Genomic DNA, 26,956 nt, shown 5'->3' on the forward strand with positions numbered 1-26,956 from the left:
TTTCGTAGATTAAAGCTGATTTCCTGTCCGTACTGCGCAGACTCGGGGTTTGTTTTCGTATTTGTTTTGAATTCGTTGAAACGTTACACTTCGGTGACAGCATACATGAAGTTTTTTAGTCCGCCATTACGGTTCCTTTCGTTCAAGAATTCCCGATGAGCTTAAAGGTCGGTTTGAAATAGCGTCAAGGTTCTTCTACTCGTTATTATTTGTTCTGCAAGGATATCTGGCGTTAATAATGAAGAAAAAGGTAAGTTTGTCACGGAATTTTTAGTTTTGCTTGTAAACATGCCTTTGTGTGAAGCTCACATAAACATTGCAGCCGAGCTTGCGCAGTACGGACTGGAATTCATCTTTAAGATTTAAAGGAGCTACGCCACGGACAACGCATCTTGAAAAAAAAAAAAAAAAAAAAAAAAAAAAACTGGCAAGTTTTTTCAGGTTTGTTGTTTGCAATCCGTCTTAATATTCGTCAGTTATTTTTGAGTTTTTATTACTCCCTTGTTGTTTTCCCATGTTATAAAAATATTATTTTCAGGTTTCTTTCAATTCGGAAGTAATCAGAAAATTGACTTAAAATATCGTGACTTTGCTTCTTTTAGTGATCAAAATAAGAAAACAAAAGCAAACATAAAAACATGACCAATCACTCGAAACAAAGACCACCAATCTTTCCCAAGCCCCACAAAACGAGCGAAAGCCAAAACAGCAACACTTGTGGTGTTCGATTGGAGCCCTATACCGAAGTTTTTAACTTATTAGAGAGATTAAGCATGAACTTCTGCCGTCTGACTTTTGGCGTTCGTACGCGGAAATGAGAAGTTTTGTGTTTGTTGTGAATGTGGAATTTTTTCGTCATTTTTATGAGGGATTAATTTAGGAATTCGATAGAAACTTAAAAAAAAAAATGTTTGCGTTCGCCGTTAGCCGTATAACGTCATGCTTAATGTCTCTAATTTTAGATTTCGCAAACGCGAGACCAAAGTTGGCTACTCTTGGCAGTCAATTGAAAAGGTCTATTTGCATACCTTGTTAACGTTTGGCGAGCTTCGTGATTAGTACAAGAAAGAACAAAGTGCTTTTTTGGGCATGAATAAATTTGCTCATGCAAAATGCCAACCCGACTTGGTACTCAAAGTTACAACAAGACAGTAGGACTTTAATATCATGTCAAAAAAGTTTTAAGTTCTATAGCAGAACTGACAACTTTCGTTCCGATTATTTGTTATTCAAACTTTATGCAGGCCTGCATTAAGGGTGATGCGATGCTGCAACTGCAAAATGTGTGGAGACTACCACGGGCACGAAAAACGTGGATGACCCCCTCCCCTCGAGAGGGGAGGGGGTATTTCCTTATTCCATACCCTTACACGGGTATGTCTTCCAGGTCTGCGACGGGGTTCCAATTCTTTTTTTTTTTTTCAGTCTGGGATGGGGTCGCTGAATGGAAAAATTTATATCCTTCTGCTTATCTAGATCTGGTCGTTTTGAAATGTGCGTAAATCTACAGCTGATGTAGAATTGTGGGGAGAATTTGAAAATGAAAACAACCTCTTCACTTTTAGTCAGAAATGATACAATACAATTTTACTCTGAGGCAAGGAAGGGGTTCTTGGACCGTACTACTTAAGCACGCTCACCCATTTCTTTTTTAAGTATCCCTCAGATGTCACCAAAGACGTTATCAATGGCACTCCCTTTGAATAAGCGAAGCCCCCCCCCCCCCCCCCCCAAAAAAAAAAAAAAAAAAAAAAAAAAACGAGGCTCATTAAAAACATTTCAGAGCTAACGCAGCGTTGATTAAAATAACAAAGGAATAAAGAAAAGGCTACAAACACCGCAAAAATACTTCATTTAATTATTTACTAATTAATTTGAACATCACGTTCCTAACATCGTTAAACTTATTTGGTAGTAATAGGAAGCTAATATTTTATTATTTTTAAAAAAGAATTACATATTATTTACATTATAAATCTTTGGTAGTTAATAAAAGCAAAGCAAAAGTTTACTTTATGAAGAGTTTTTGTCGTTTTAGTTTAACTAATAAAAATACCTGGAAGGGCAAGGTTGAAATTCTTTAAAACAACAATTGCATACACAACCTCTCCAGGGCCGCCTCATAGTGAATGAAAAGAGAGGGCCATGGGAAAGAGTTTGTTGCACCATACGAGATCGAATCTTCGCTGACGTCATTGTTACATTTCAGGAAAATGGAAGCAGGCAACAGTTAGCTTCTTTCCACGTTTGAAAGAGGACGGGTTGACGACCGCACGATTTTTTTTTTAAACTTGCAATATTTACAGACGTTTGTATACCTGGATGGCAACCTTGCCGCACAGTCATACAATCGTCTGTAAATTTGATGTTTTTAAAAAAGGAAATTTCTCATTCAATATGCAAGGCATTCCTCTTTGATTTTTTGCAAGAACCAAATTGCACAGTGGCCACCAACTTATCGTATCCACAAGGTCTCGCAGGCAAGTTTAATTCGGTAATTCTATGCTAGCGGAGGACTAATTGTAAACAAAGATTAACCCATGGTGACTATTGTTCTGCAACGATGGCAAAATCCATTGACATTTACATATATACCTGTTCCCAACCGACCGAAGTTTATGGCCATCAAAAAATCTTTATTTCACTAAATTCTGACTGTAAATTCACCGCCCTTACAAGATCTTATAAATTGCCCTTTCTGAAGCTCAAATTAAGGCCATGGCTATAGTTTGTAAATTTGATTAAATCAAAGAATAAACCAAATCAGTAAAGCATTCTATTACGGTTAGTGAGTGCATAAGCATTGGGGTTTTATAAAAAAAAAATAGCAAAAGCGGTCTTGATTCACTGCTTTTGAAAGCTTTAATGTTAGCTCCACAAAACCTCCAAAGATCAAAAAGAGTCGAAAAGGATTTGGGAGAGGCATTCTAAAAGTTAGAGACTTATTTTATGGAGTTTGAGCCATGTTTGGGAGTTCAGAACACTGTAGGGTAGTTCGTGTTATGTTTAATTTTTGAGCCCTTATATTAAATGTTATAAATATTGCAATTTCCTTTGGGAAGACCATCAGGACCATTTCGAAACAAGCTTTATATAAACAGGTCATATTTTCTCACGTGACAAACGCGCGTTTCTTCCCTTGGCGTGACACATACCCTCACATGTTGGTCACGTGAATATACAATGACAAGACAAATTGTCACGTGTGCTATCTGGTTCGTGCTCTTCCTTGGTAAGGAGGCGGAGACCACACGTCACACGCAGTGGGTGGGGGTGGGACTGTCTGTGACTGCTCAGGATTAGCTATTGTATGAGGTCTCGTCTGATCATTAGCAAACCACGGGGGTCCTGTTTGGTTGTCTCTTTTACTCATCTCGAATAGGTTAAGAACAGATACTTGCTACAACAAAGTCAAGGAAAAAGGACCAATGTATCTCAACAAAACGTTCCACAAAAAAACACACAAACAAACACCCCTTGTTTAGGTACGTGTACTCCTATGTGGCCGCTTTGCCGTTAGTGAAAATCAACCTTCATGCAGGCCGTTGTATAGTACAAACCTTTAAGGGGAAAAGGACGAGGACAAAAGGACAAAAGGAGTGATCTGTGAGCAAAACTAAGCGTTGAAAACCTTATTTTTGTCGGATGTAACTTACAACCGCGCGTAGTGCGTGTTTATCAAAGGATGGCTATGTCTATAACTGATAGTAAAGTAATGCAATGTAATGTAACGTAGTCAGTAAAATCAGTCGATGCAATGTATGGTATGTAAGGGTTGTAAGAAAGAATGAATACCCTTAAAAACTATATCAAAGGATACTGCTTCTGGTGTGACCGCTGGTAGCTTGAATATAGACGGCGGCTGAGTGAGTCGGCCTTCAGATGAACCTAAGGAAAAATGAACAAATGAAAATTGGTATTTTTTTTATTCTAGAAATATCTAAATGTACTAAAAGAGAATCTGCAACTATTGCACCACAACGGAAAAAAAAGACGATGCAAGCATAAGTGGTTATTCTAACATGTAGATGAAAGTTAAATCGTATCCAATCACAAAATAAATTGAAATGAATGAGCAAAAAGCGCTTCAAAGGCGTGGAAAATTGTATTTAATTAAGTGTTTTTTGATATATTTTTTTAATAACACTTGATATGAGAAGAACTGTGCCTAGAGACTAATTCCCCATTCTAAGATAGACTTACAGTATTTACCTGGGATCTCAATTAGCTTTCTTACCTGGTGGATGAAAGTACGAGTGGGCCTTGGGCGAGTACACGTGACCTGTGCGCGTTGGCATGAACACGGCAGGCAGACAGACATCTGAAAAAAAAAATCACGGACATAGTTTGATTTATCCAATATTAGTAAGTGTATAAAAAAAATTAACTAGACTAGACAAGACTTGATTAGACTAGACTTGATTAAACTAGACTAGACTAGACTACACTTGATTAGACTAGACTTTATTAGACTAGACTAGACATTATCCAACATTAGCAAGTGTATAAAATAATTAACTAGACTAGACTAGACTAGACACGTAGTTGATTATCAAGTACGAGATAATAAAGATAAATTAACCCTCGTAGCAAATTTGGAAAAGCTGACGTTTCAAGCGTTAGCCCTTTATCGGATCAACTTGAGAACTGTGTGTGTGCGTTTGTGTCTATATGCTGGAGTTTTGAGTTATGTCATTGGGATAAGCATGGTAGAGCGGTTTTCACTTAATCGAGTTTCGAAAGTAAATTGCGTTTGCTTTGGTTTTGCATTGCTACGCTTAGTGATTGGCTTTAAAATCTCGCGCCACTTTCTCAGCCAATCAGAACTAAAACCAAAACCAATCGCAACTCGCTCGCACACGCTTTCCCACGCTTCGCATCGGCTACATGTATTTGCTTCGAGTTTTGATTGGTTAACTTGATTGTCCGTGTCCTTTGTGATTGGCCAGAGTAATTACTTTGGTTTTGGTTTTACGACACTCAATTGAAAACTGCTCTATGCTGGAGTTTTGAGTTATGTCATTGGGATAAGCATCGTAACAGTTTCTTTAGATTTAAACAGTTTGCAAACAATATGAACATGCATTGCCTTACCTGCACCCTCCTCCGGCTCCTCTTCTGCCTGGGCCAGTCTGTTTTGTACAGCCATTTGAAGTTCATACCGTTCTTGGATCTGTTAGGTAGAAAACAGGAACGATTGAAATCCGCATCACGGTATAAACGGAATGTATGCACCTTTTTTGCCGAGTTTTGCTCTGATGAAGCTCTGGAATTTCCTTTCGAGAAGATTTCTTGGAATATGCAAATTAAATCTAATCTAATTACAACGAAACTTCACATTAACTTTTAACTTATCTAGAAAAACTCCAAAAAGACAATAAACTTAAGTGTGGTAAAAATAAAAAGAAGGATGGGAATAATAAACAAACCCTTTGGTATACCTAACAAATAATTGCATGCCATTTATATGTAAATACAGTCGAAGCTCTCTTAACGAACACTCTCTTAAGCGGACATCTCTATTTACGGCCGCCTTTTTTGAAACTCTTTTTTACCCTCCCATACAAATTTTTTTTTTTTATTTTTTCTTAAGCGGACATTCCCTTAAGCGGCCGCGGCCATTTTTATATATTCTTTTTTTTTTTTTTTTTTTTTTTATCTCCCGTAGCGGACCCCCCAAAAAAATTTTTTTAAATTTTTTTTTTTTTTTTTTTTTAATCATCTTCTCCCTCTTTCTCTTTTTTTTTTTTTTTTTTTTTTTTTTTTTTTTTCTCCCCCCCTTCTTTTTTTTTGGCAACCCCCCCTCCCGCCTTTTCCCTCTCTCCTCCCCCCTTTCCCCGCGTAATGCTTGGGATCCCTGTGCACATCAAACGATGTAATGTAGTACTATAACTTACCGCTCTGCGGGTTTTATCACCGAGTTCCTGACGATACTTGGTGCTGTTCTCATTAAACAAATGGAGTCGAGTAAGGAACTGAAACAAGGAGGACATGGCGTTACAGAAAGCACACTAACACTTCAAACGAAGAAAGCTGTCAGCATCTTTACACTAAAATTGTCCCATCTTGATGAGTGTTACGGCTTGCCAAACTTGGTAAAATGAATAAACTTGGTGGCAGTGGAAGTTTCCTGTTTGTAAATTCTTAATTTCGAGGTTTAATTGATTAAAATTGCTGGGATGTTTGTTCTTCAAAGCAGTTAGGCTTTTTTTTTTGCAGTGTCTGCTTCGTGCAATCTGTCGGTGATATTATTTCAAACAACAGCAACAGCAACAAAACCGAAATCATTAACAACAGCAATATAAAAAGGAAAACCAGCAGCAACAACAAAAACAACAACAAAAAATAGCAACAACCACAACAACAACAACAACAACAACAACTATCACACAGGGCAGGATAAGCCACTGAGCTTTTTATTAGGCTGCAACAACTTTAATTTATCGGTTAACACATCAAGCTATGCTGGAATCCATCACTGTACAGAAGTTTACTACTTACATCTTCAGGTAGATCTTTTCCCCATTCCGGTAAGTTAGGGATTCGAGGTCTTGGTTTTCGAGGCTGCGACTGAGGTCTGTAAATAACCAAGGAGTCATAAACGTTAGGCAATATCAACAAGAAAGTCTGAAACGGACTGCTCACGCGACAAGAACTTGACGTTTCTTGATTCACAGCCGATGACGTCAGCATGACGTCATAAGGATACGTCATGTTGCTTAGCAACTTCCCTTTTTAAATACCGCAGGCTCAAATGTAATTGTCGGTTCAGGATTCCCACCGAAAAGTCAATTACTCCATCACCCTATCCTAGAGAATACAAAATTTCATTCAAGTTCTATTACCTTGCTTCTGAAGGCGGTCTCGGTGCTTTTCCTTGCTCGGGCGAAGGTGTTCTTATGAGTGAAGGAGACCTAAGAAACATTGGTGACGTGGCAGCTAAAAAACAAAGTAAATTGTAACTTCATTAACTTGACCAAATCAGAAAATTAAAAACTAAAAACAGAATACAAAACAAGATACTAATAAACCATGACTCTAACTTACTGCAAAGGGTTTGTTTTGCTCGGAAACAGCGAATTTTGATTGAAAAGTGAGAACGCAATTATTTTCACACTTCTAAGGCGTAAGCGCATTGATTGTTTCAAATGGCGTTTGTATTCGTTCTTCATTTCTTTCGGCTGATCAAGAAGAAAAGCAATATAGCGGGGATTCAAGTTTGGCGTGCTAAAACAAGAAAAAAATGGCAGGAGAATAAGTTCATCTGCCTCATCATTAAGTTGAAAAATAAAGACTAACATTTTTGCAGTACTTTGTCAGAGCGTGTTGCACGAGTTACTTAAACCCAGTCATAGCGCTTCACGATCGCGTGTCATTAACGCAAAATTCACTTTACGGCAATGTTACTTAGCAACCCCTATAATGAAACTGCGTGCTTACTATATCCGGGTAAGAAAAAAAAAATTGACAAACTTACCATCAATATAGTCATGAGGAGATTCCATGTCAGGTGGGTACGGACCCAGTCCTTGAGCAAGCTCGTTCAACCTTTTCCTAGAGAGACAAGTCAATCGAAACGTTTATAAAGTGGCTTTGTTTACGAACGAAATTGTTTGTCACAAATCTCAACGTAAAGAAGGTAGGGTTAACACGCGTTCCTGGCTCTTTCACTTACTCATACTCCTCTTGTAACAGCTGCATTTCCTCGGCGTGTTGTTCTTTCAAGGCTTTTACATCCCCTTCAGTGTACATGGGCTCAGGAGTCTGTGAAAGCAGTGAAAGGTTTAAAGTCAAATAAGCCGGGTGGAGGAATGGTTGTGGCGGTTTGGTAGCTATGCGGTACTTTTGCATCACAGATATGCATAGGAATTCCCCCCCCCCCCCCCCACCCCGTTATAACTACGAGGAACCTGGGCACCAGCCTTCAGCATTCTGATTTCTGACATCGTTCTCGTACGTAGCATGAGATTTACTATTCGTCGATGCATATGGTTTCCATCCATCGACGAATCGCAGTTAACGATAACCCTGGGTCCTAATCACAGTTTAAGCAGTGACTCCTCCTGCCGTGTGTGATCGTGGTAATAGTTGTTGTTTTTGTTGTTGCTGCTGCAGCCGCATTCTCGCTTGAGAGCTTTTAGAAATTTTTGCTAAGAAATACCTTGAACTATCTCTCGATTTCCGCTACTTTATACAAGGCTGTTAACCAACTGCAATGTACTTTATCTGAGTAATGTGTGTTTTCGTGTATTTGTAAGAATCTGACCCTATGTTTATTAATATGCCGTTATTAAATAAGGGTGGCTGCCGTGTCTCTAGTTTATCATATCATGGTTATTTCGTAAATCCAGAATGCGCAGAAAGGGTACAAATCAAGTTGTTGTTTAGAGCATTTACAAACCTCCTTTATCTCCTCTTTGACAATGGCATCTTCTGCTTCTTCCCTAAGAGAAAAACAAAACAAAAACGGAAACAAAAGTTAAGAGCATTGCATGCCTCTCAAATTAAGGCTATCGAAGATCACGCTGCTCTTCGGTCAGAATTGATTGTAAATGTTTCAACTAGATTTGTTAATTTAGGGGAACCAATTGCAAGCTGAAGGTTAAACTTTTTCGTTACTCCCAAAAATTCTATAGTGAGTAATATCATGAGTCTCTTATTATTTTGTTATATTACATGACAAGTGTAAAATAAGTGTAGTTATTTTATCCAAGTGTATGCAATTGGTCGTAAGTAGCTGTATGTTACTTTTTTGTGATGTACTTTTTTGTGAATTCTGAACTAAACGAGTGTTAAAAAAGTATAAAAAAAATTACCATCTTTATTATTTATAAAAGTGTTTATCCTTGCTTGCTTTATAGGTATCACAACAGTTTCTTCAAATTCTTATCTCTGGATTCAGATTACAGAAGATGAGCATTGTGTAGCAAATTACTACCATTTGCGTCCACCGTTGAAGCGTTACCAATTTTACGCGTAGTTTTACTTTTAAAACCTCAACGGTTTTGCCTGTTTGCGTATCACTTTTGACCAATGAAACGTTTGCAGTCAGGTCGCGAAATTGACAACATTTCGGCGCCATACGATCATGCTTTCATCACAACGCTATCAATATTTTCATGATTTGCCCGCTCACTTCAATGAAAGTCTGCTCGGAAAATATTTTTGCAATGGAGAGGAGAAGAGTTGACAAGTTTGGACAGAATTATCGTCGAGGAGTCGCTTTAGAGCAAGATTTTCAATGCTTGACTTATCTGGTCCGAAGCGATGTCACGTAACCAGATGAAACCGTTAACGTTTTAAAAGTAAAACTACGCGCTAAATTTGTCACGTTTTAAGGATGAACGCAAAATGGTAGTGAGTGATACTTACTCTTTCCGAGACTCTATTGCTGCATTCACCAGTCTGCGAAAAAAAGAATCATAGTTAACACGGATACAGTGTAACGACAATCGGGTTTCGCACCTTACTTGCTCCTAATATAATTGAAGGATCCAATTTTTCAAGCACATATTACTGAAACATATCTACTATAATGATTTAACATAAAATATACCACAATTTCACACGGAAATGGTAGTATAGAGGTTAGTTTACTTTTAAAATTTTGTACTTTTTAAGGACTTTTAAGCACTATAATTATTTTCAAGTTTCATTCTCAAATTCAAGGACTTTCAAGGGACATACAACCAAAAAATTAACCTTTTATGTCCCATCTTAATTTCGGCATATTTCAGATAAAATGAGCGCCATAAGAAACTCACTACCTAATTAAGACAGAATAATCTATCACGAGGTCAATATGCTCAGATAAAATGAGTTCCATAAGGAACTCACCGCCCAAGTAGGACAATGATCTAGAACGAGGTCAATATGCTGCCCTTATATAACATGAGTTCCATAAGGAACTCACTGCGTAATAAAGACAAAAATTAATAATCTAGAACGAGGTCAATATGCTGTCCTCAGATAACATAAGTTCCATAAGAAACTCACTACCCAATTAAGACAGTATAATCTAGCACGAGGTCGATATGCTATCCTCAGATAACATGAGTTCCATAAGGAACTCACCACCCAATTAAGACAGAATAATCTAGCACAAGGTCGATATGATGCCCTCAGATAACATGAGTTCCATAAGGAACTCACCACCCAATTGAGACAGAATAATCTAGCACGAGGTCAATATGCTGTCCTCAGATAACACGAGTTCCATAAGGAACTCACCACCCAATTGAGACAGAATAATCTAGCACGAGGTCGATATGCTGTCCTCAGATAGCACGAGTTCCATAAGGAACTCACCACCCAATTGAGACAGAATAATCTAGCACGAGGTCGATATGCTGTCCTCAGATAGCACGAGTTCCATAAGGAACTCACCACCCAATTAAGACAGAATAATCTAGCATGAGGTCAATATGCTGCCCTCAGATAACATGAGTTCCATAAGGAACTCATCACCCAATTAAGACAGAATAATCTAGCACGAGGTCGATATGCTGCCCTCAGATAACATGAGGTCCATAAGGAACTCACCACCCAATTGAGACAGAATAATCTAGCACGAGTTCGATATGCTGCCAGCTCAGATAACGTGAGCTCCATAAAGAACTCACCACCCAAGTAAGTAAGACAGAATAATCCAGCACGAGGTCAATATGCTGCCCGAGTATGTTACAAAGATGTTAAAATAAACTAATTAAAAAACTTTGCTAAGTGGCAATGAAAATGGAATTGTGCGTTATACTTTTAGTAACATAAACTTCATTATTTAAATGAGAAATCTTGACTCACTCATCAAAAGGAATTGTTTCTGTTGATTTGCCAAGTTTCGTTAACCTAAAAATACAAATTTAACGAGCAAGCAAATTAGTAAAGAGAAAACAAATTATGGGATAGGGATTTCCAATTCATAAAAAAAAATAAAACAAACAAAAAAGCTTAACCCTACCTTTCAACTTTGGACTGATTTATGCGAAACAGAAAAGAAAAAGATATTAAAAAAATCAGCACATTTTTTTTTAAAATTAGGATACGAACATCAAAATGGTTTAAAAATGAACAGTAACAGTTCGGCCGTGAAGGAGATAACCAAAATCCGTCGATTTCAAAAGGTTTTATGCCCCAGCCTAACAGCTAAAAATTGTTTCCATAGCAAACTGCTGGAAAGTGTTCTGTTGTTTGGTTTTAGTTTAAGGGGCTACGTCAAGGGGATTTCGCAGATTTTTGGTTTAAACTGTTTTGAAATTAGTGGTAGACAACCTTACCCATAAAAAACATTATCTTTGAACATTAAAAGGAAGATATATCCTTAATTTGCGGATAGAAATCAAGCTACGGCTATAAATATCGATATTTCGAAGACGCGTGAAAACAACGAAAAGAAAATAAAGCCTTGATTTTCAATTTCAATCCACTACCATCCGAACCATCCGCAGCCAAAGACGCTTGCTAACAGTTTCAATACTCTTATATAGCAATTTTTAATAAAAATGGAATAGAAATTTTGGCTGTTCAAAAATCTGGTAAAATCTGTGACAAACCTCCGTGAAAACCATTGCTCCTAATAACACGCGACCGAAGAAACATGCAAGTGTAACACTTAGTAGACGATGACAATCTTACCAAGTAGCACACAAGAGATATCTGTCCACAGGTTGAGTTAAACGGCATATCACGGTCAGACACCACAGATGTTAGAGGAAACTGCTGAGGCACTGCACTGCTGTCCGTGTGCGACCAGCGTCCCTCAAACTGATCCTGAAACAAATATAACAAACCCTTTAATATTTGATACCTTTAGGTTGATTGTTAGAACGACTAAGTTTGCGAAATTTGATTACAAATTTTAACAAACTACTACGAAAAAATTACATTTTAAATAGGAGACCTTATTTGTGAGCAACATAAGTGTGAACAACATGTAGTTATGCCTTTACGTGATGAAAAAGTGCGAGCTTACTAACCGTTTCGAGAGTTTGTTCTCGCGACTATCATGGTTAAATGATTATGGCTATGCAATTACCGTACAAAATTAAACAACATACGCTTCTAGATACAATACTCTAACAGTTGTATTCTCCTGACGAAACAGATAAATAATTTTAAATAACTTACCACGACCTTAAGATCTCCATAGTTTGCAGTTGCCATGGCGATCATTGGTAGATCCTTTCCAGGGTGTACCGCAAATCGAAGGGCCTCTTGAGTGATGTCTTCTATAGTCTCCCCTAAAACACGACCATTATCTTCAGGCAGTTTAAACATCAGTTCCTTAAATATGCTGTGGATAAAAGCAAATACTTTTTATTATACAGAATATGTCTGAGTATACAAACGACCTATTGATAAAAATTCAGATTAGAGAAGTTTTTATTTGAGTGTCGTAAAACCATAACCTAAAGTAATCGCACTAGCCAATCACAGAGGACTCAGGCAATCCAGTGAACCAATCAAAACCTGAAGGAAATACATGTTCGGCACTAAGCGCGGGAAAACGTGCAAGAGCGAATCGCGATTGGTTTTGTTTTACCGCTGATTGGCTGAGAAAGTGGTGCGAGTGTTTTAAAACCAATCACTAAGCGTAGTTATGCAAAACCAAACAAACGTGAATTACTTCCAACACTCAAGTGAAAACCGTTCTAAGATTGCCAAAACCAATAGCAGTCGAGAAGAACATAACAGTCTTATGGAAACAAAATTCAAGGACGCTTCAAAGACTTTCTTAAGGGCACAAATTCAATATTCAAACACAAGATCTCGCAGCTGGTGTCGAAACATTTGTCAGTCCGCCTAAAACAAACATTTTTGGATACTTCTGTTACAGACAATACCCGTAATAGTGTAATATTTACGGTTCAACAGTCATTGATAAACCTAAGCAGTCTTTCAAGACTTATAGCACTTCAAGATTTTTATCTCTAGCCGTCTTTCTAAGAGCATTAGACTTACGTAGACTTCAAACCAAATGAAAATTTAAAAGTTTCTTTTGCAAAAATCGAGAGAACGGTTTCAAATTTCAGAGCTTCTCAAGACACTTTCCCTTTTTCTAAATTTAATTGGCAGAATCGAGGCATTTTCAGGATGGAAGGCGAGGTTCAAGGGCCTTTTAAGCTTGCACGAGCTATGTTAATGTTACAAAAACCCTTCAAATCAGGGATTTTCTTACGGCGGCTTTTTCTCTTTTTCCTCGACTCCGGATGCTGGCCGCGATGACGGAGATGGAGAGGACGCTCGGTTGTTTGCACCACGTGACACGCTCATTTTCCCGCTCTTTTTGCCACTGACGTTGGTTGCACTCGTTTTCCCGCCAGTTTTTTGTTTGTCACTCTTGGCCTGCTCGGCCTTCTTTGAATCAGACTTCGCTGCAGGTGTTGGAGATACTGATTCTGGGACAGTTTCCTCTGATGTTTCTTCTTCCTCAAAGATGTCAGTCTTCAGGAGCTGCCCATTGAATGCTACGCTACAGAATGGAGTTTCAGCTGGTGACGAAGGAATTAAAAAAGTAAGAAAACCGGAACTAGTAGTTTAAGGCCGAGCATTACGTCTGATTTTTTTTTTTAATATACACTCTTCTTTCTTCTTTAGGATAGAGAAGTCGCTTGTACCACGATGCAGGCACTTATGATGTGAATCGCGACGTTTCAACTGCTTACTGTTAGTCTTCATCAGGCGCCTGACTACATCGTAAGACAGGCGATAGTACTTAATTCCGCTGGAAAAATTTAATTTAAGTTATTATAATTATTAAATTTTATTTTATTTTATCGTATTTATCTATTTTTCTTTTCTTTCTTGTTTTAGTGTGTATAAGTCGTATATCTTTATATATCTATAAGAGTGATGTAATGTAATGTAGTAAAACGTATGTGATGTAGTCAGTAATGTCAATCGATGTATGTATATAAAGATTGTAAATTGATAATAAAGATATTAAAAAAAAAAAAGATAATACTTAATTACTGCTGTACTTTATCACGAAAAACAGCATTTTTTATTATTTCATTTGTGTGCGGTAAAGAAGGCAATCAGAAAATCAAAGCGCGAGTAACTGATAGTAAACTTTTGCAAAATTACCTTTCTTACACTCGGGTTTGTATATTCTCAAGTGCAGATACCTGAAAGGGAAAAAAGAGAAACATTTTTTGATAAAAGATGCAAGGGCTATAAGGCATAATCCCAGCTCCTTTGCCTTCCCCCAAGAGTAATGCTGATTGAGGCTTGGGGAAAAGGACGGTTTACCGCTTAGAATTTCCTTCCCCAACTCAAAAACGCCAAGTATTGTTTTTACTTCAGTTAAAGAGTAAAAGACTGAGATTGTTAGCACATTACTACTAGAAGATTTGAAATTATTACTTTTTCACACAGTTATCAAATTGTTCAGATATAGAGGATAATACATTGTTGCGCGGAGATGTGAAATTTATCTTCGAGTGTTCAAATCAATTTCCGAAGATTGCCGAATATTGCCGAGGAAGATCCGAAGATGTTTCGACTTAATATCGATAAACTTTGGTTCATTTAGCATTGAAACATGGCAAACTCTACGAGCTGGTTGGTCAAAAATAATATCACACATGTGTAGATATCATTTTTATCCACACATGTGATACCATTTTTATCGATTTGCTACCACTCGCTGTACCACTGCAGTTTATATAATAAATACATGTATCTTATTCATCAAGCGCGAGGGCCGTTCTGGAAGATTGTCGAACCTGGGTTATTACAGAAAAGACCAAGAAACGATATTCTCTGAGGATGATCCCAAGCACGTTTTAATAATTAAGTAAATAATAAATTATTACACAACTTCGTACATGTAACTGAGAAAGAGTTCAAGAAACGTAAATGGTTCAAATACTTAAAAATTGTTGGACCAAAGAAAAAAGTATTTTGATTGACTGGTTTTCACCTTTTTTCGTATACCATAATGTAATACGCTGGGGTATGGGGAGGGGGGAGGGGGATGGGACTGGGCGCCTTCTCTTCGAAAGAATGTAAAAAAAGGAAAACCATGTAACCCAAAAGTACAGGACCTACAGTCCTTGCATGACAGTATAGTTCCTCAGCTTTCAAACAAACCAATAAAAGAGATTGTTCGTAAAATCATTTTGGAATACCTACTTATCAAACTCAGGTTCGTGTGTCCAACATTCTTTATCGACTTTCACTACAGGAGGGACTGATGTGACGGCTTCGGTTTCTTCGCCATCTTCTTCTTCATCTTCCTCCTCCTCCTCGTCGTCTGACTGGAAAAACCTTACACCACCCCGCTGAAAATACAGTTTGTTTATTAACTTCTGATAAGGATGTACGGATTTCAGGCATTTACTATCTTAGGACAATCAACAAGCACGTGGTTGTACTCAAGCAAACGTTGTAATGACTGCGGTCACATCTAGGCTTTTCGCACGTGCGAGATGAACATAAATATGCAAAATAAAGCATGAAGTGAGGGGAAAAAAGGGGGCGGAAAAGAAGAAAAACAACATGTAATGCCAAGAAATTACGAATAACCAATCTAGTATCAGTTAAAAGTTTTACCTTATTTCATTTTTTTTCTACTACACCGAGTTTCCGAACCAAAAAATGGAAAAAAATAGAGGAACAACTAGGCACAGCTTTTGCCCGTAAACTTTTTTTTTGGCATTTTACGGTTCGACAATAAGGGCTGTCATGAACTAATTTTAATTCGAAAAGATCCAAAGTTACTGACGGCATTGGTGTGAGCGCAAAGTAAGGTATGACGTCACGTAACTTGAGACTCTCTAAAGTTAAACTTAAGTTACGTTTATCTTTAGTTACGTCGTAGATGTGACCGCAGGCAATGCAAAGTTCCGAAAATAACGAGCCTCTCTCTTAATGTAGTAGCTCTACGAAAGCAGTAATAACATTTCACGGTTAGAAAATCCCGCAAGTAACGACTCTCCAAAATAAGAGAGCCTCTGTATGAAAGTGGCAATCTATTTAATGAAACTGTACGGCGCGGTATTTCGACAGGTATTGAGGCGAAAAAGTATCAAACAAAACTGAAAATAGATCAGTTTTATCAGTATTCTGAGTTTCAGTAAGAATGGCCAATGGATTATGCAAAAACAATAAGCCTGCTCGCTCTCGGTTTCTATCGACTTTGATAGTTGGTTCGGAGATTCACCCCTTGCCAACTATCAGCCTTGAGCTCGCAGTCTTAATGTTAAAATGCGCCCATATACAACCAGAAAGCCAAAAAAAAACACACTAAATTATGAACTGATAGTGGCTGCTAACAGCTGACGTCCTGACTTCATAAATGCATTACTACTGCATCAGAATTGCACGCCATAACACACACTTACTTTAGGACGGCTGGTGTCTGCAAACATTGCTTTAGGTTTGGATTTCAATGGTTTGTCGGCAAACTTTACAGCGGACTGTTTCTCGTCTTGTTCGTCTTCTTCTTCTGAATCTTCGTTACCAGGAGCAGCAAAGAACTTGATACGCGGCCGAGAGGCTTTCTTGGGCTCTGTTGTACCATAACAAACACAAGCAGTGAGTGCATTTCGTGCTCATTTTTTAAGAAAAACGAACGAACGAACGAACGAATTAACTAAAACAAAAAGGAAACCTTTAAAGAAACAGGAAACAAAGGCAAAATTTGTCATCTCGCATAATAACGCAAAACTCATAAACGCACCAAACAGCCATTGTTTTATTATATTAAAAGTAAGGATTAAAGTTGTTAAAAAATGACACTACACGTTTTCGATCAAAGATGATCTTGAGTTATCTCAGTTCATCAGATCATCTTTGATCTTCAGATCAAAGATGATCTGAAGATGATCATATTGATCGAAAACGTTTAGTGTCACTTTGTAACAACTTTTAACCTTGTTTTTAATACTTTTTATCGGCGAAATGTACATAGCCATTGTTTTGTTTTTCGCTGCGTAGCACTCAAACAAAATGATGTTTGTCTGGCCCCGGTCTTTCAAAGGGTGGATAATGCTATCCACCGGATAAATCCCTCTTACGAACATGCATAACGTTCTACTGTATGTTTTGTCAACACTGATCAGCTGGGTAGCGACTTATCTGGTGGATAACGTAACCCGCTCTATGAACAACCGGGCCCTGGAGTGCTCAAAGTTGTATAAAAACAAGCTTACGCTTCACGGATAATCCTTTCATCAGTGTTTGAAGAAATTTTAAACACAAAACGCATCAATGGTTTAAATTTGTAGAACATTGTTCAAAAAGACACTGTAACCTAATGACATTAAATCAATAAAGGATGTTCACTTACCATCTTTTCCTGCTGCCGGTGACCGCGCCGCTCTCCTGTAAAAGAAAGAAAACTCGAAATCAAATTTTACTGCTCTTTCTTTAAATGGAACACATGGCAGCCATGCATGCCAATGGGGAAGACGTGTCAATCCTCAATTCTCACAGCGCGCCTATATACAAGATTCTATATAGATAATACAATTACGAAACTAGTCATTGATCAGTCTTGTTTTATACTTACATATCAGCAGCTGTCATATCAGGGGTGATAGTGATTCTTGTAGGGCTAGTACGTTGGACTCGTCTTTCGGGGCTCGGACTTCGCTGCGCGAGGCTTGTTAATTCGGCATCGCTAAGATTTTCATCCTCTAAAATGGCATCTTTGTCTTTGTCTTGAAACGATGGAGGCTAAAACAGAAAGAGAACACAAAGATTTAGTCAAGATGCGTTTTTCTTCGCGCGTTTGATTCATAATAATTTAATAATTTATAGAGCGATATTTAATTGGATGTCGTAAAACCAAAACCAAAGTAATCACTGGCCAATCACAAACGATACAGACAATCCAGTGAACCATCAAAACTTCAAGCAAGAGCATTTAGCCAACACGAAGCACGGAAAAACCTGTGAGAGCAAGCAAAATTGGTTTTGATTGTACTTTTTATTCGTTGAAAAAGTGCTGCGGGCTTTTCTCAACCAATCATTTAGTGTCAAAGTAAAGCCACAGCAAAGGCATCTCAACAATAAAAACAGCATAGTAAAGAAAAACTAAAACCAATTCAGGATTACATTTCGATATCCAAGAAGAAATTATGTAGAAATACGTCATGTAAGTCTCACCGGTTTCTCTCTACTGCTTGTTCCACTCAGTGACTCCCTCATAACTCTCTTAGCAGCAGTGTCTTTGATCATACTCCTCCTTCTAATGGATTCCAGTTCCCGCTCACTCTTCTGTTTTTCCCGCTCTGTTTATAAAACACGACAAGCGTAAGGCAGGGGAATCACTTTTAGGGCAAGAAATGGGTTTTCTGTAAATCTTCGTTGAAGTAGACCCGAACAGTTTTCGACTTCTATCATCCAATCAACTGAACACCTAAAGTACCGCTCAAATGTAAGTTGACAGTCTCGACTCGATCCCCGAGACTCCATCCTCGCGTCTCGAAGTTCGAGTCACTCGAATTTCGAGTCTCGACGATCGAGGAACAAGGCAATCTCGAATAATTATTCATAACTCGAAAAGGCTTTCGAGCGCTTCCGTAGCACGAGCGCTTCCGAGTGTCCCTCAAAACAGTCACTGGCCGATTTTGTTATCATTATTTTTCCCTCAATAAAAATTGGCAAGCTTAGAAAAAAATTTGAAATCGCTAAAACATTGCTAGATATTATTTTGCTTAACTGTTAGGTAGAGTTAAATAATAACTGAAAAATAAAAATCGTGCATGCACCCAGCTGATTTTCACGGTATTTTTGACAAATAATTACTAACGTTTTGAACATGCATTTTGAATTTTTGTTCAAGTCGAGAATTCGTGACGTAATGGAATCAAACAGAAAAGGAAAACTGTATAAAAAGACGTTTAGTAACTCTCTTTTTTTGTGACTATGTGAAACGGCTGTGGTTGCTATTTTGTTGTTGTTGTTGTTGTTTTCTTTTCTCTAGGAGCATTTGTAAGTAACCTGTGATTAATACTGCAAGGCACCAAAAAAGAAAAAAACGACACGAGACGACTAGCGATAAAATTAAGAGTATCTGTATACAGCTAGGGTTTGAAAATTACACTCTCAGAATGAATCTTACCTGCTTCTTCATCTGTACTTGTACCAGCCACATAAACCTCGCTATAAGAAATAATTTGAGAGTCAAAGCTGAGCCATTTGGTGTACCGTTGAAACATATTATACTGGTTCTAAATTTTACAAGATTCTGTTAAGACAACTCAGAAGTTTTAAACTGATAATTATAACATAGCCAACAGAGAGGCAATCAAATTCAGTATACGTACATGTAAGCGTACGCACGTGACCATTACAAATCCAATAGTGCAGCTGATAGTGTGAGGAAACCACCTCGCCAGAATTTTTTTTTCTCGCACAAGTTTTTTTTTTGGCAAGGGTTTTGATGCGTATTTCCACCGGCAATGTTATAATAATAAAAATTGGTTCGTACTTTTAGCAGGTTTTAACAACAACAAGTTATGGTGCATTTGGGAAGCTTGGAGAGCACTCAAGAAGCTACATGTAGAGTTACGCTTCTTTCGTGCTCTCCAAACTTCCTGCGTGCATCATAACTCGATAGTGCAAGCTAAAGCACAAACCAATTGTTAAGTAAAGTATGTATTTCAATTTTAGACTAATCACACACATTTAAGTCAGCCTGCGCAAAGTAACAAGCCGGCATGCATACTTAAGAAGATAGACTGAGTTATAAGTCACAGTGCAACTTGATTCATTCTTACCCTGTTTTCACTTTCTCTTTAAAAGATTCAATGAGAAATTTCCAGCGGTAACCATGTGCCTTTGATGTCTGAAAAATGGATACCAAAGAACTGGTCAGAATGCAGTGAAAATGGCATGGCTGTAGTGATACAGTTTACTCATCTAAGACGACACCTTCGGAACCGGCCCTAACTGTCCGTCTTAGAGAGGCGTCCACCTTACAGAGAGTCGAGGTAGCGTGACACCAGTCATTCTGAGATAATAAAGCTGAACGGCTATGCACAGTGAATACACGTCTGTTTTAAGTCTGTTTAAAGTCACTTACTTTATCGGAAACTACAAACAAGGACAAAATAAATCTAGAAAATTGACTCGTTTGCTTCGGCAAAACAATCGATAGTTTACTGCTTCTGAAATTGTAACATGTCTATGATTATATATTCGCTTGTTCAAGCAAAGTATTAACGTTTACAGTCTAGTCTAAAACGTACTGTGCACTTTGCAAACTGGAACAAGACTAAAACAACCGTGTTGCTTTTGGAAGCAAAAGTCGAGAGCCTTTAACTGTACTATCAACTGTGAGTAGAAAACGTCCTCTTTGGTGCCATACACTTCAGCAGAGAAGTAGTCCGTTAAAGCAGATTGTTTTTGGTGAGTAAAAAGTGTCTGTTGTCGGTCTTAGAGAGGTGTCCGTCCTTTTATAGTAAGTTTTGTTACAGTACTGTAAAATGCGTGATAAATGGCAGGGACCATCGCCAGGTGTCCGTTTTACAGAGGTGCCCGTTAGAGAGAGTTGACTGTAAATTTCTTTTAAAGAAATGTACTTACCATCATCTTAGAGAAGAGCTTCTCCCAGTTAAGCACTTTTCTTTCCTGAGCTAGCCTTTCACTCTTTACAAGAAAGATAATTATGTTATATTTATGTACTAGTTAACGTTTAATGTAAAAATCACTTCAAAACAGGATTTGCCTTTATATTTTACAGTGTAACACCAAACTATCATACTATCAAAGTAAATTTTAACAATGGATGAGAACGCAAAATATCCACCTGAATGCCAACAAGCACAAGCTTCTGTAAGGCCACATTTAATTGTCTTTGTTTGCTGTAGATTAAAAGTGAAATTAAAGTAGTTCTTAGTGAGTTTGACATAGTTTTTAAAAGTACATTTGTTATTAACTTATTTAGTAACAGAATCGACCTAAAGAGTTGATGTGGTTGTAGAAATCTCCAATACTGGTAGTTTAGGGATAGTTCGGTGACTCGACAGGCATACAGGAGGCCCTGCCAGGGGGGGGGGGGATCCCGTGTGGCTTGTCTAAATTTCAAAATGTCCCCTGTTGCTGTTTTATCGCACTTCACTTCGCTGTTGGTAGTTGAATTGAAGAAAAATTGCTTGTCCTTGTCGGAATGGAAGTTTTTCCAAAAGGGTTGTCGTTTGTCATGATTTTATTTTATGTCCTGTTGCTACTTTCTGGGCCATGTCGCTTGTTGGAATTTACCCTGGTAGAGCCTCATACAGACAGACAGTACATGCATTGAGACATCCTTTCATGGAAATTTATGACCCATAAAATTCAATGCTCCTAAACATTCTATGCTTTTCATGGGCCATGAAATTTTAAATTCACTACATGTATTTATGGAAATTTCATGCCCCATTAAATTAATCTTTGGTTTGCAATCCACATTAATATTTTTTCAAGGCCCTGATTTTTTTTTTCTCATGGGTTATGACATACATCACTTCTGTCAGAAATTTCTTGCCCCATGAAATCCAACTTTGGCTTGTTCCAAATTTTCCATGGCCATATATTATACTGTAGGCTTATCCATGGGTCTGTCATGAATTATATCAATTGGATATTTGAGGGAAAATTCATGGGCTTAGAATAGGCCATGAAACTGAGAATCTCTATTTTCATGACCATCAATAATGGATTCATGGGTTTATCATAAAATTTTATCACACTGTAACCTGTAGTAAGTCAGTGCTGCAGACAGACAGACGGACAGACAGCCAGCCAGACAGACAGACAGACAGACGGACAGACAGATGGATGAACTGATGGGAGGATGGATGGCTGGCAACTACATACAGAACATTCTACATGAAATTATTTTGTTCTTTAATAAACACATATTTTCTTACTTCTCATAATCTTCATGAAGCTTTTTCAGTGCAGCACTCTTTGTCTCCCATGGTGTAGAGTACAGCTTTACCATCCTTACCAGTTCAGTGATAGGAACACTCAGATCTGATGAACTAATCAAAAAAGGAAAAAAAAAGAAACTTGTTGCAGCATTGCAGAATCATGTTTGGTGTTATGCCAGATCATGCGAGATTGTCTACTGTACACAAAAGCCTAACAAGAGTATATAAAACAAAATTTCAATAAGTGATCTTCATGTTGAAGTCATGTCTTATTTAGTGCTCAGTCTGTCAATGATACACGTGGTCACAGTGGGGGTGGGGGTGGGGGGGAGGGGTCTTAACATTCTTACTTCCCATCCACACCTTTTACTTCCTTTACTTCTGCCCCTTCCTTTAAGTAAGTGAATTCAGCTTCTCGATGCTTTCTCTACTGCAAAATTTTTCCATAATTATTGCTCCCCACTCCTAATTCTACTTGCTGCCTTCTCTCTTCCTGCCTCCAGTAAAGTTCCTGCCCCTCCCACCTCTGCTCCAAGGTCCTCACCTTAATTCTTATCCCCCTCTACTGATAAAAGACCAGATGCAGACAAAAAGAAAAAAAGTGATTACTTTAAAGTGATATACAGGTCATGAATATGACTCCATTGCCTTACAAATGTATCTGACTTGTCCCTAGTTGTCTTCATATAGCACGCTGCAATGGGAAAGAAGCATGCGAGGTAGGGGAGCAGGGGATGATGGATCTCACCTTGGGCTGAGACACTTTCTTGGTACCCATCTCTCACTGCGCTGTATGAAAATGACTGGGGATGAGTCAGGAAGCATTTCCAACTAATAAGACAGCCTTACAGCCTAATACACTTAATTTTTACCTTCTGAACAACTTTCCAGTAACAAGTGCAATTTTCAAAAGCAAACTTGGAGGAAGAGCATGCTGTAAAAAAAAATAAAAACGTGAAAATATTACCTACATGTAGTAAACATACATGTAACTGTTACTAGTCTTAATCATTTATATTTCTGTGACATATTGTTAACAATGGAGGGGTTTATTATTATGTTATTGAATTAAATATTTTTATATGTACAGTAGCATACAAAATCTGCACTATGATATTATACAAAGATTCAAGTTAATTTTTTTGAAAATTATAACTACAATAAATTAATAAATTAAATTAGATTTTTCATGTTTTGCACCATTTCCCCTTTTAAGCCACTTCAATAATCTTTAAATTGATTTCACTTCTAATCAGTCATTCATCTAAATATCAGTAATATAGATTGTTTTATAATTATGTACTGTAATGATTCGAGTTAGCGCCCTTCTTTCAAATGAGCACCCCCTTTGAATGTTTTTTTTTCAATAAGCACCCCTATTCCAATAAGAACCCCCCATTCTAAAAAGTGCCGCTATAATTTGTGGATAAATGCCCCAGGACTGAAGTCATCAACATAGAAGAGATAAACACATGAGCATTCACTGCACCGTACTTGCATAACTTATGAACTTTTAACTAAACTCTCAACAATTTTTTACTGTTTAGTAACAGTTTCAGTTATTGTTAGTTATTTTAATATTTATTAAAGTTCTGTTTTAAACATTTGGTTATTTCTCAAATAAAATAATGAGCACCCTGTTCCCAATAAGTGCCCTGTCTCAAATAAGCGCCCTCCCTTGAGGTGCCAAAAGTAAATAATTAAGTGCCTCGGGCGCTAAATCGAATCATTACAGTAATACATGTCATATGGCCTTTATCATAGCAAGAAAGGCACAAGGTTGAATGCCATAGTAAGACAGGTAATAATTATCTTTTTTATCTAAATCTGCACGCATTGCAGGCCTATTATGCTTGTTAATATTTTTTTTGCTGCATCACTGTAGACTATTAAATACATGTACAGTATGTACATGCACTTTTCGGTGGTGGTTTATGTATGCATATGTCTGTAATTAGGTACCTTTAACAGCTCATCTTTTATAGTCAGCAACTAAAAAAAACAAAATCACAAAGTAAATTAACAAATTATTATGAACAGACAGTCATGCGTGTACACATACATACATACTGGCATACCTACATACTTTATTGAACCTCCCCAGTGAGGCTTTTCGGGAACAATATCAAGTAAACAAACAAAAAAAGGAGAACTAATTTATAGTAATTTAATTTACGCAAACATTACTAACAGTAATACAACCTATGGAAACATACCGGTAATTTTCACATGTAAAATACAACCAATAACACTCACCTCAGAGAGAGAAGTTTGAAACAAAGCCAAACAGTTTTGCACCCCTTCACAAAGTTTCTTGAATTTTTGCTGTTCTTCATGTGGCGTCGAAGTTCTCTGAAAAACAAAAAATATATTGATTATATACATTGTATACCAGTAATATATTATAATTATGTTTTTAATTAATAGTTTACATAAAAGGTATTATTTGATGAAGTAGAGACTTGACAGTTGATAAATTTATTCAAAAAAAATATCAATAAATAAATAAGAATTTAATATAAGTTAGCTTGCTAGAGTCCAACCTGTTCAGGATCTACACAGAAAATAATTATGTAGAAAGTGCTTGCACCATACATGCGTATGGAAGGGGAACACTTGGTCCAATACAAGTATTAAAGAGAAGAGAAAAATAGCATGCATTTATTTAATGGATAAGCAAGCATTATTAATTGAAAGCAGAATTAAAAAACAGGAAATAGCACCATGTATTTCTAACCAGTGCAGGTTGTTCTCTCCAAGATGTCATGATTGTATCAACATCTACATGTAGAAGAACTTGTCTCTTTTGGCATTTTATTCTTAAAAAACATCCATCCTCAAAATGCAGATGCCAAAAAGAGCAAGGCAGGGAGGTGGGCGAATCATTCTGGTCAACCTTAATAACACTTCAGATAGCCTAAATGGCACTCAAGTCCCCCCCCCCCCCTAAATAGCACTCCAGTTAGCCTACATTAAGCTTGGGGAGCTTAGGGTTAGCCTTTTTATTTGGAATAGGGATTTCTGCCTAGTATATACATGCATGCCCTGCTGCCTCGCCTCACACATGCCTCAAGTGCTGCATTGCCTTGCACGCTTCCCTCGCTGCCTTGCACATTTGTAAGACTCTACTATACTGTATACAGGTACCACAAAGCCCTGATGAACATTATTATAAATTTATTAATAAAACATGTTGTAATAATATTGTCAACATACTGTACACAGTGTGAACTAACTTACCTCACTTTCAACAATTTCTAGGTTGGAATCTGCTCTTTGAATCTCATGGGACTCGGCAAACTCAGGAACTGGTTCTAGTGCTGTGCTTGACTTTTTCTTCAGTATACCTTTGAGAACGAGTGAATAAGAAATACCGTTGTTAAAGTTAAGTTTGTTTGGATCATACAATGTACGTGTACTAGCTATTATACAGTCTTTTTTGTTCTTGTGGTGAGGCATCCTTGCATTTGATACTGCTTTTACAAACTGTCAGATGACTACATGTATGTGTATGTGCTTTATAATTTTACTCACAAGTAATACATGTAGGCTGCACAATCAATGTTTTAATTCTTTTTTAAACGAGAGTGAGTTACCAGGACTTCTTTCACTGAGAAAAAATAACATCTTCACAGGTCAAAGATATATCAAATCAGTCCTGTCAAAATTAGGTTATCAATTTCAGATCTAGCGATTTTTTGGGTTATGTAGGAAGCCCTAGGGATCTTTTTGGGTCTTGATTTTTGCCCGCCCATTCGATCATCCCCGTCACTTAAAATCCTGAGAACCCCCCTGGGGTATTAAACCTTTCTTGCATTGTCAATGGACTGTAGTCCACAATGAATTTTTTGGAGTCTGCCTTAAACTACAGTAGAATCTCTCCTTACATACACGAACACCTTCCTATTCCTGGCATATCCAATCTAACAAAATCGAACCAAAAATCAATCGAACCCAGTCGAAAACCTTATTGTTTGATTGGGTTAATTTTCAAACCAATTGGACCAATCGAACACAATCCAACGCAATCAAACTCACTCTGCTTCGATTTTGTTCAGAATCAGTCTCTTTAAAAGTAAATTACGCAGGACTAATCAGGGGGACGGTGCACCCTACAAAATGTCGGCAATAAAAACAAACAAGAGTTCGGTAATCGAACGTTCGACTGAGTACGCTTGTCGACTGTTCGGTAATCGAACGTTCGATTTTGTTCGATTGTCAACTGTTCGGTAATCGAACATTCGATTTTGTTTGAATGAACAAATTTTATTGTGAGTTCGATTAAGTTGGATAATCCGATTACCGAACCCAATCAAACGATTGGTGTTCGATTGGATACGCCGGGTCCGAAAGAGACCAAAATTCTGCACATGTAAACTCTACCTCTGTAATACGGACAATCTTCCCTATAACTTTGGTGTCTGTATTAAAGAGGTTCAACTGTACAGCCCTTATATTTCTTAACTTTCTCAAATAAGTACTTTTATACGCTTTGAAAGATAAAGGGAATTACTCTATGTTAACATGGAAATTTGAGAGCGTTTTGAAACACTGCAGAAACGAGCAACAAGAAACTTTAAATTGATTTTGAGCCTCGTTTTTACTTGAAGGTAAAACAAACCTTTGTCTTTCAATTTGGACTGAAATAATTACTACATTTTTCTTCTAAGAGCTAAGTAAAGTTTTAAAATAGTGTCCTGAACATAAGCTTACGTGATTGCAATTGATTTTATATAACGCAACCGAAAGACTCAGGCTTAAACTGAGAACTCGTTAAATATTTTAAAGATCACAACATGAGGGCAAACCACTGTCGCCGCACATAATAAAACATTTATCGTGAAGATAATTGAATAACAAACTCCGTCATAAAATAGTAATGAAGCTAGGTGCAAACCTGGTCGTTTGGTCAGAGTCTCTTGTTTATCAACAGCAGCCGCGGGCTTGGATTTTTCCACCATAATGAGAACGCGAAATGCTATTGAAGACTAAAATTCCATTTTGTCTGACGGTTTGCTACGATCTAAGCTTTGTAAAGTGATTAAAACTTGTCCTCAAAACATTCTACCTGATGCAAATCAAGTCGGTCGCCA

At 37.5% G+C, this 26,956-nt stretch overlaps 1 protein-coding gene across 2 annotated transcripts; it reads right to left on the reverse strand.

Moving 5' to 3' along the window:
• Positions 1-1,835: 1,835 nt before the first annotated feature.
• On the reverse strand, positions 1,836-26,956 carry LOC144659476 (uncharacterized). Of its 2 annotated transcripts, XM_078519919.1 has the most exons (32): positions 26,761-26,956; positions 25,104-25,210; positions 24,120-24,215; positions 23,826-23,855; positions 22,736-22,797; positions 21,861-21,974; positions 20,759-20,813; positions 20,536-20,598; positions 19,728-19,795; positions 19,070-19,110; positions 18,112-18,236; positions 17,513-17,679; positions 17,291-17,325; positions 16,344-16,510; positions 15,133-15,281; positions 14,083-14,123; positions 13,175-13,487; positions 12,124-12,289; positions 11,632-11,766; positions 10,958-10,971; positions 10,801-10,845; positions 9,373-9,405; positions 8,402-8,444; positions 7,676-7,764; positions 7,478-7,554; positions 6,846-6,939; positions 6,502-6,577; positions 5,898-5,975; positions 5,095-5,173; positions 4,238-4,321; positions 3,821-3,888; positions 1,836-3,400 (listed from the first exon to the last, which is right to left on the reverse strand). In XM_078519919.1, exons 1-32 carry the CDS (start codon positions 26,822-26,824, stop codon positions 3,209-3,211), a joined length of 2,970 nt encoding a protein of 989 aa, XP_078376045.1. In that variant the 5' UTR covers positions 26,825-26,956; the 3' UTR covers positions 1,836-3,208. The 2 variants fall into 2 exon arrangements, with proteins under 2 accessions (XP_078376045.1, XP_078376046.1); XM_078519920.1 differs by lacking the exon at positions 10,958-10,971 and having other exon boundaries at positions 11,618-11,766.

Source organism: Oculina patagonica, chromosome 7 (genome assembly GCF_052425735.1).
Source record: "Oculina patagonica isolate OP01 chromosome 7, crgOcupat, whole genome shotgun sequence".
NCBI classification, from domain to species: domain Eukaryota; kingdom Metazoa; phylum Cnidaria; class Anthozoa; order Scleractinia; family Oculinidae; genus Oculina; species Oculina patagonica.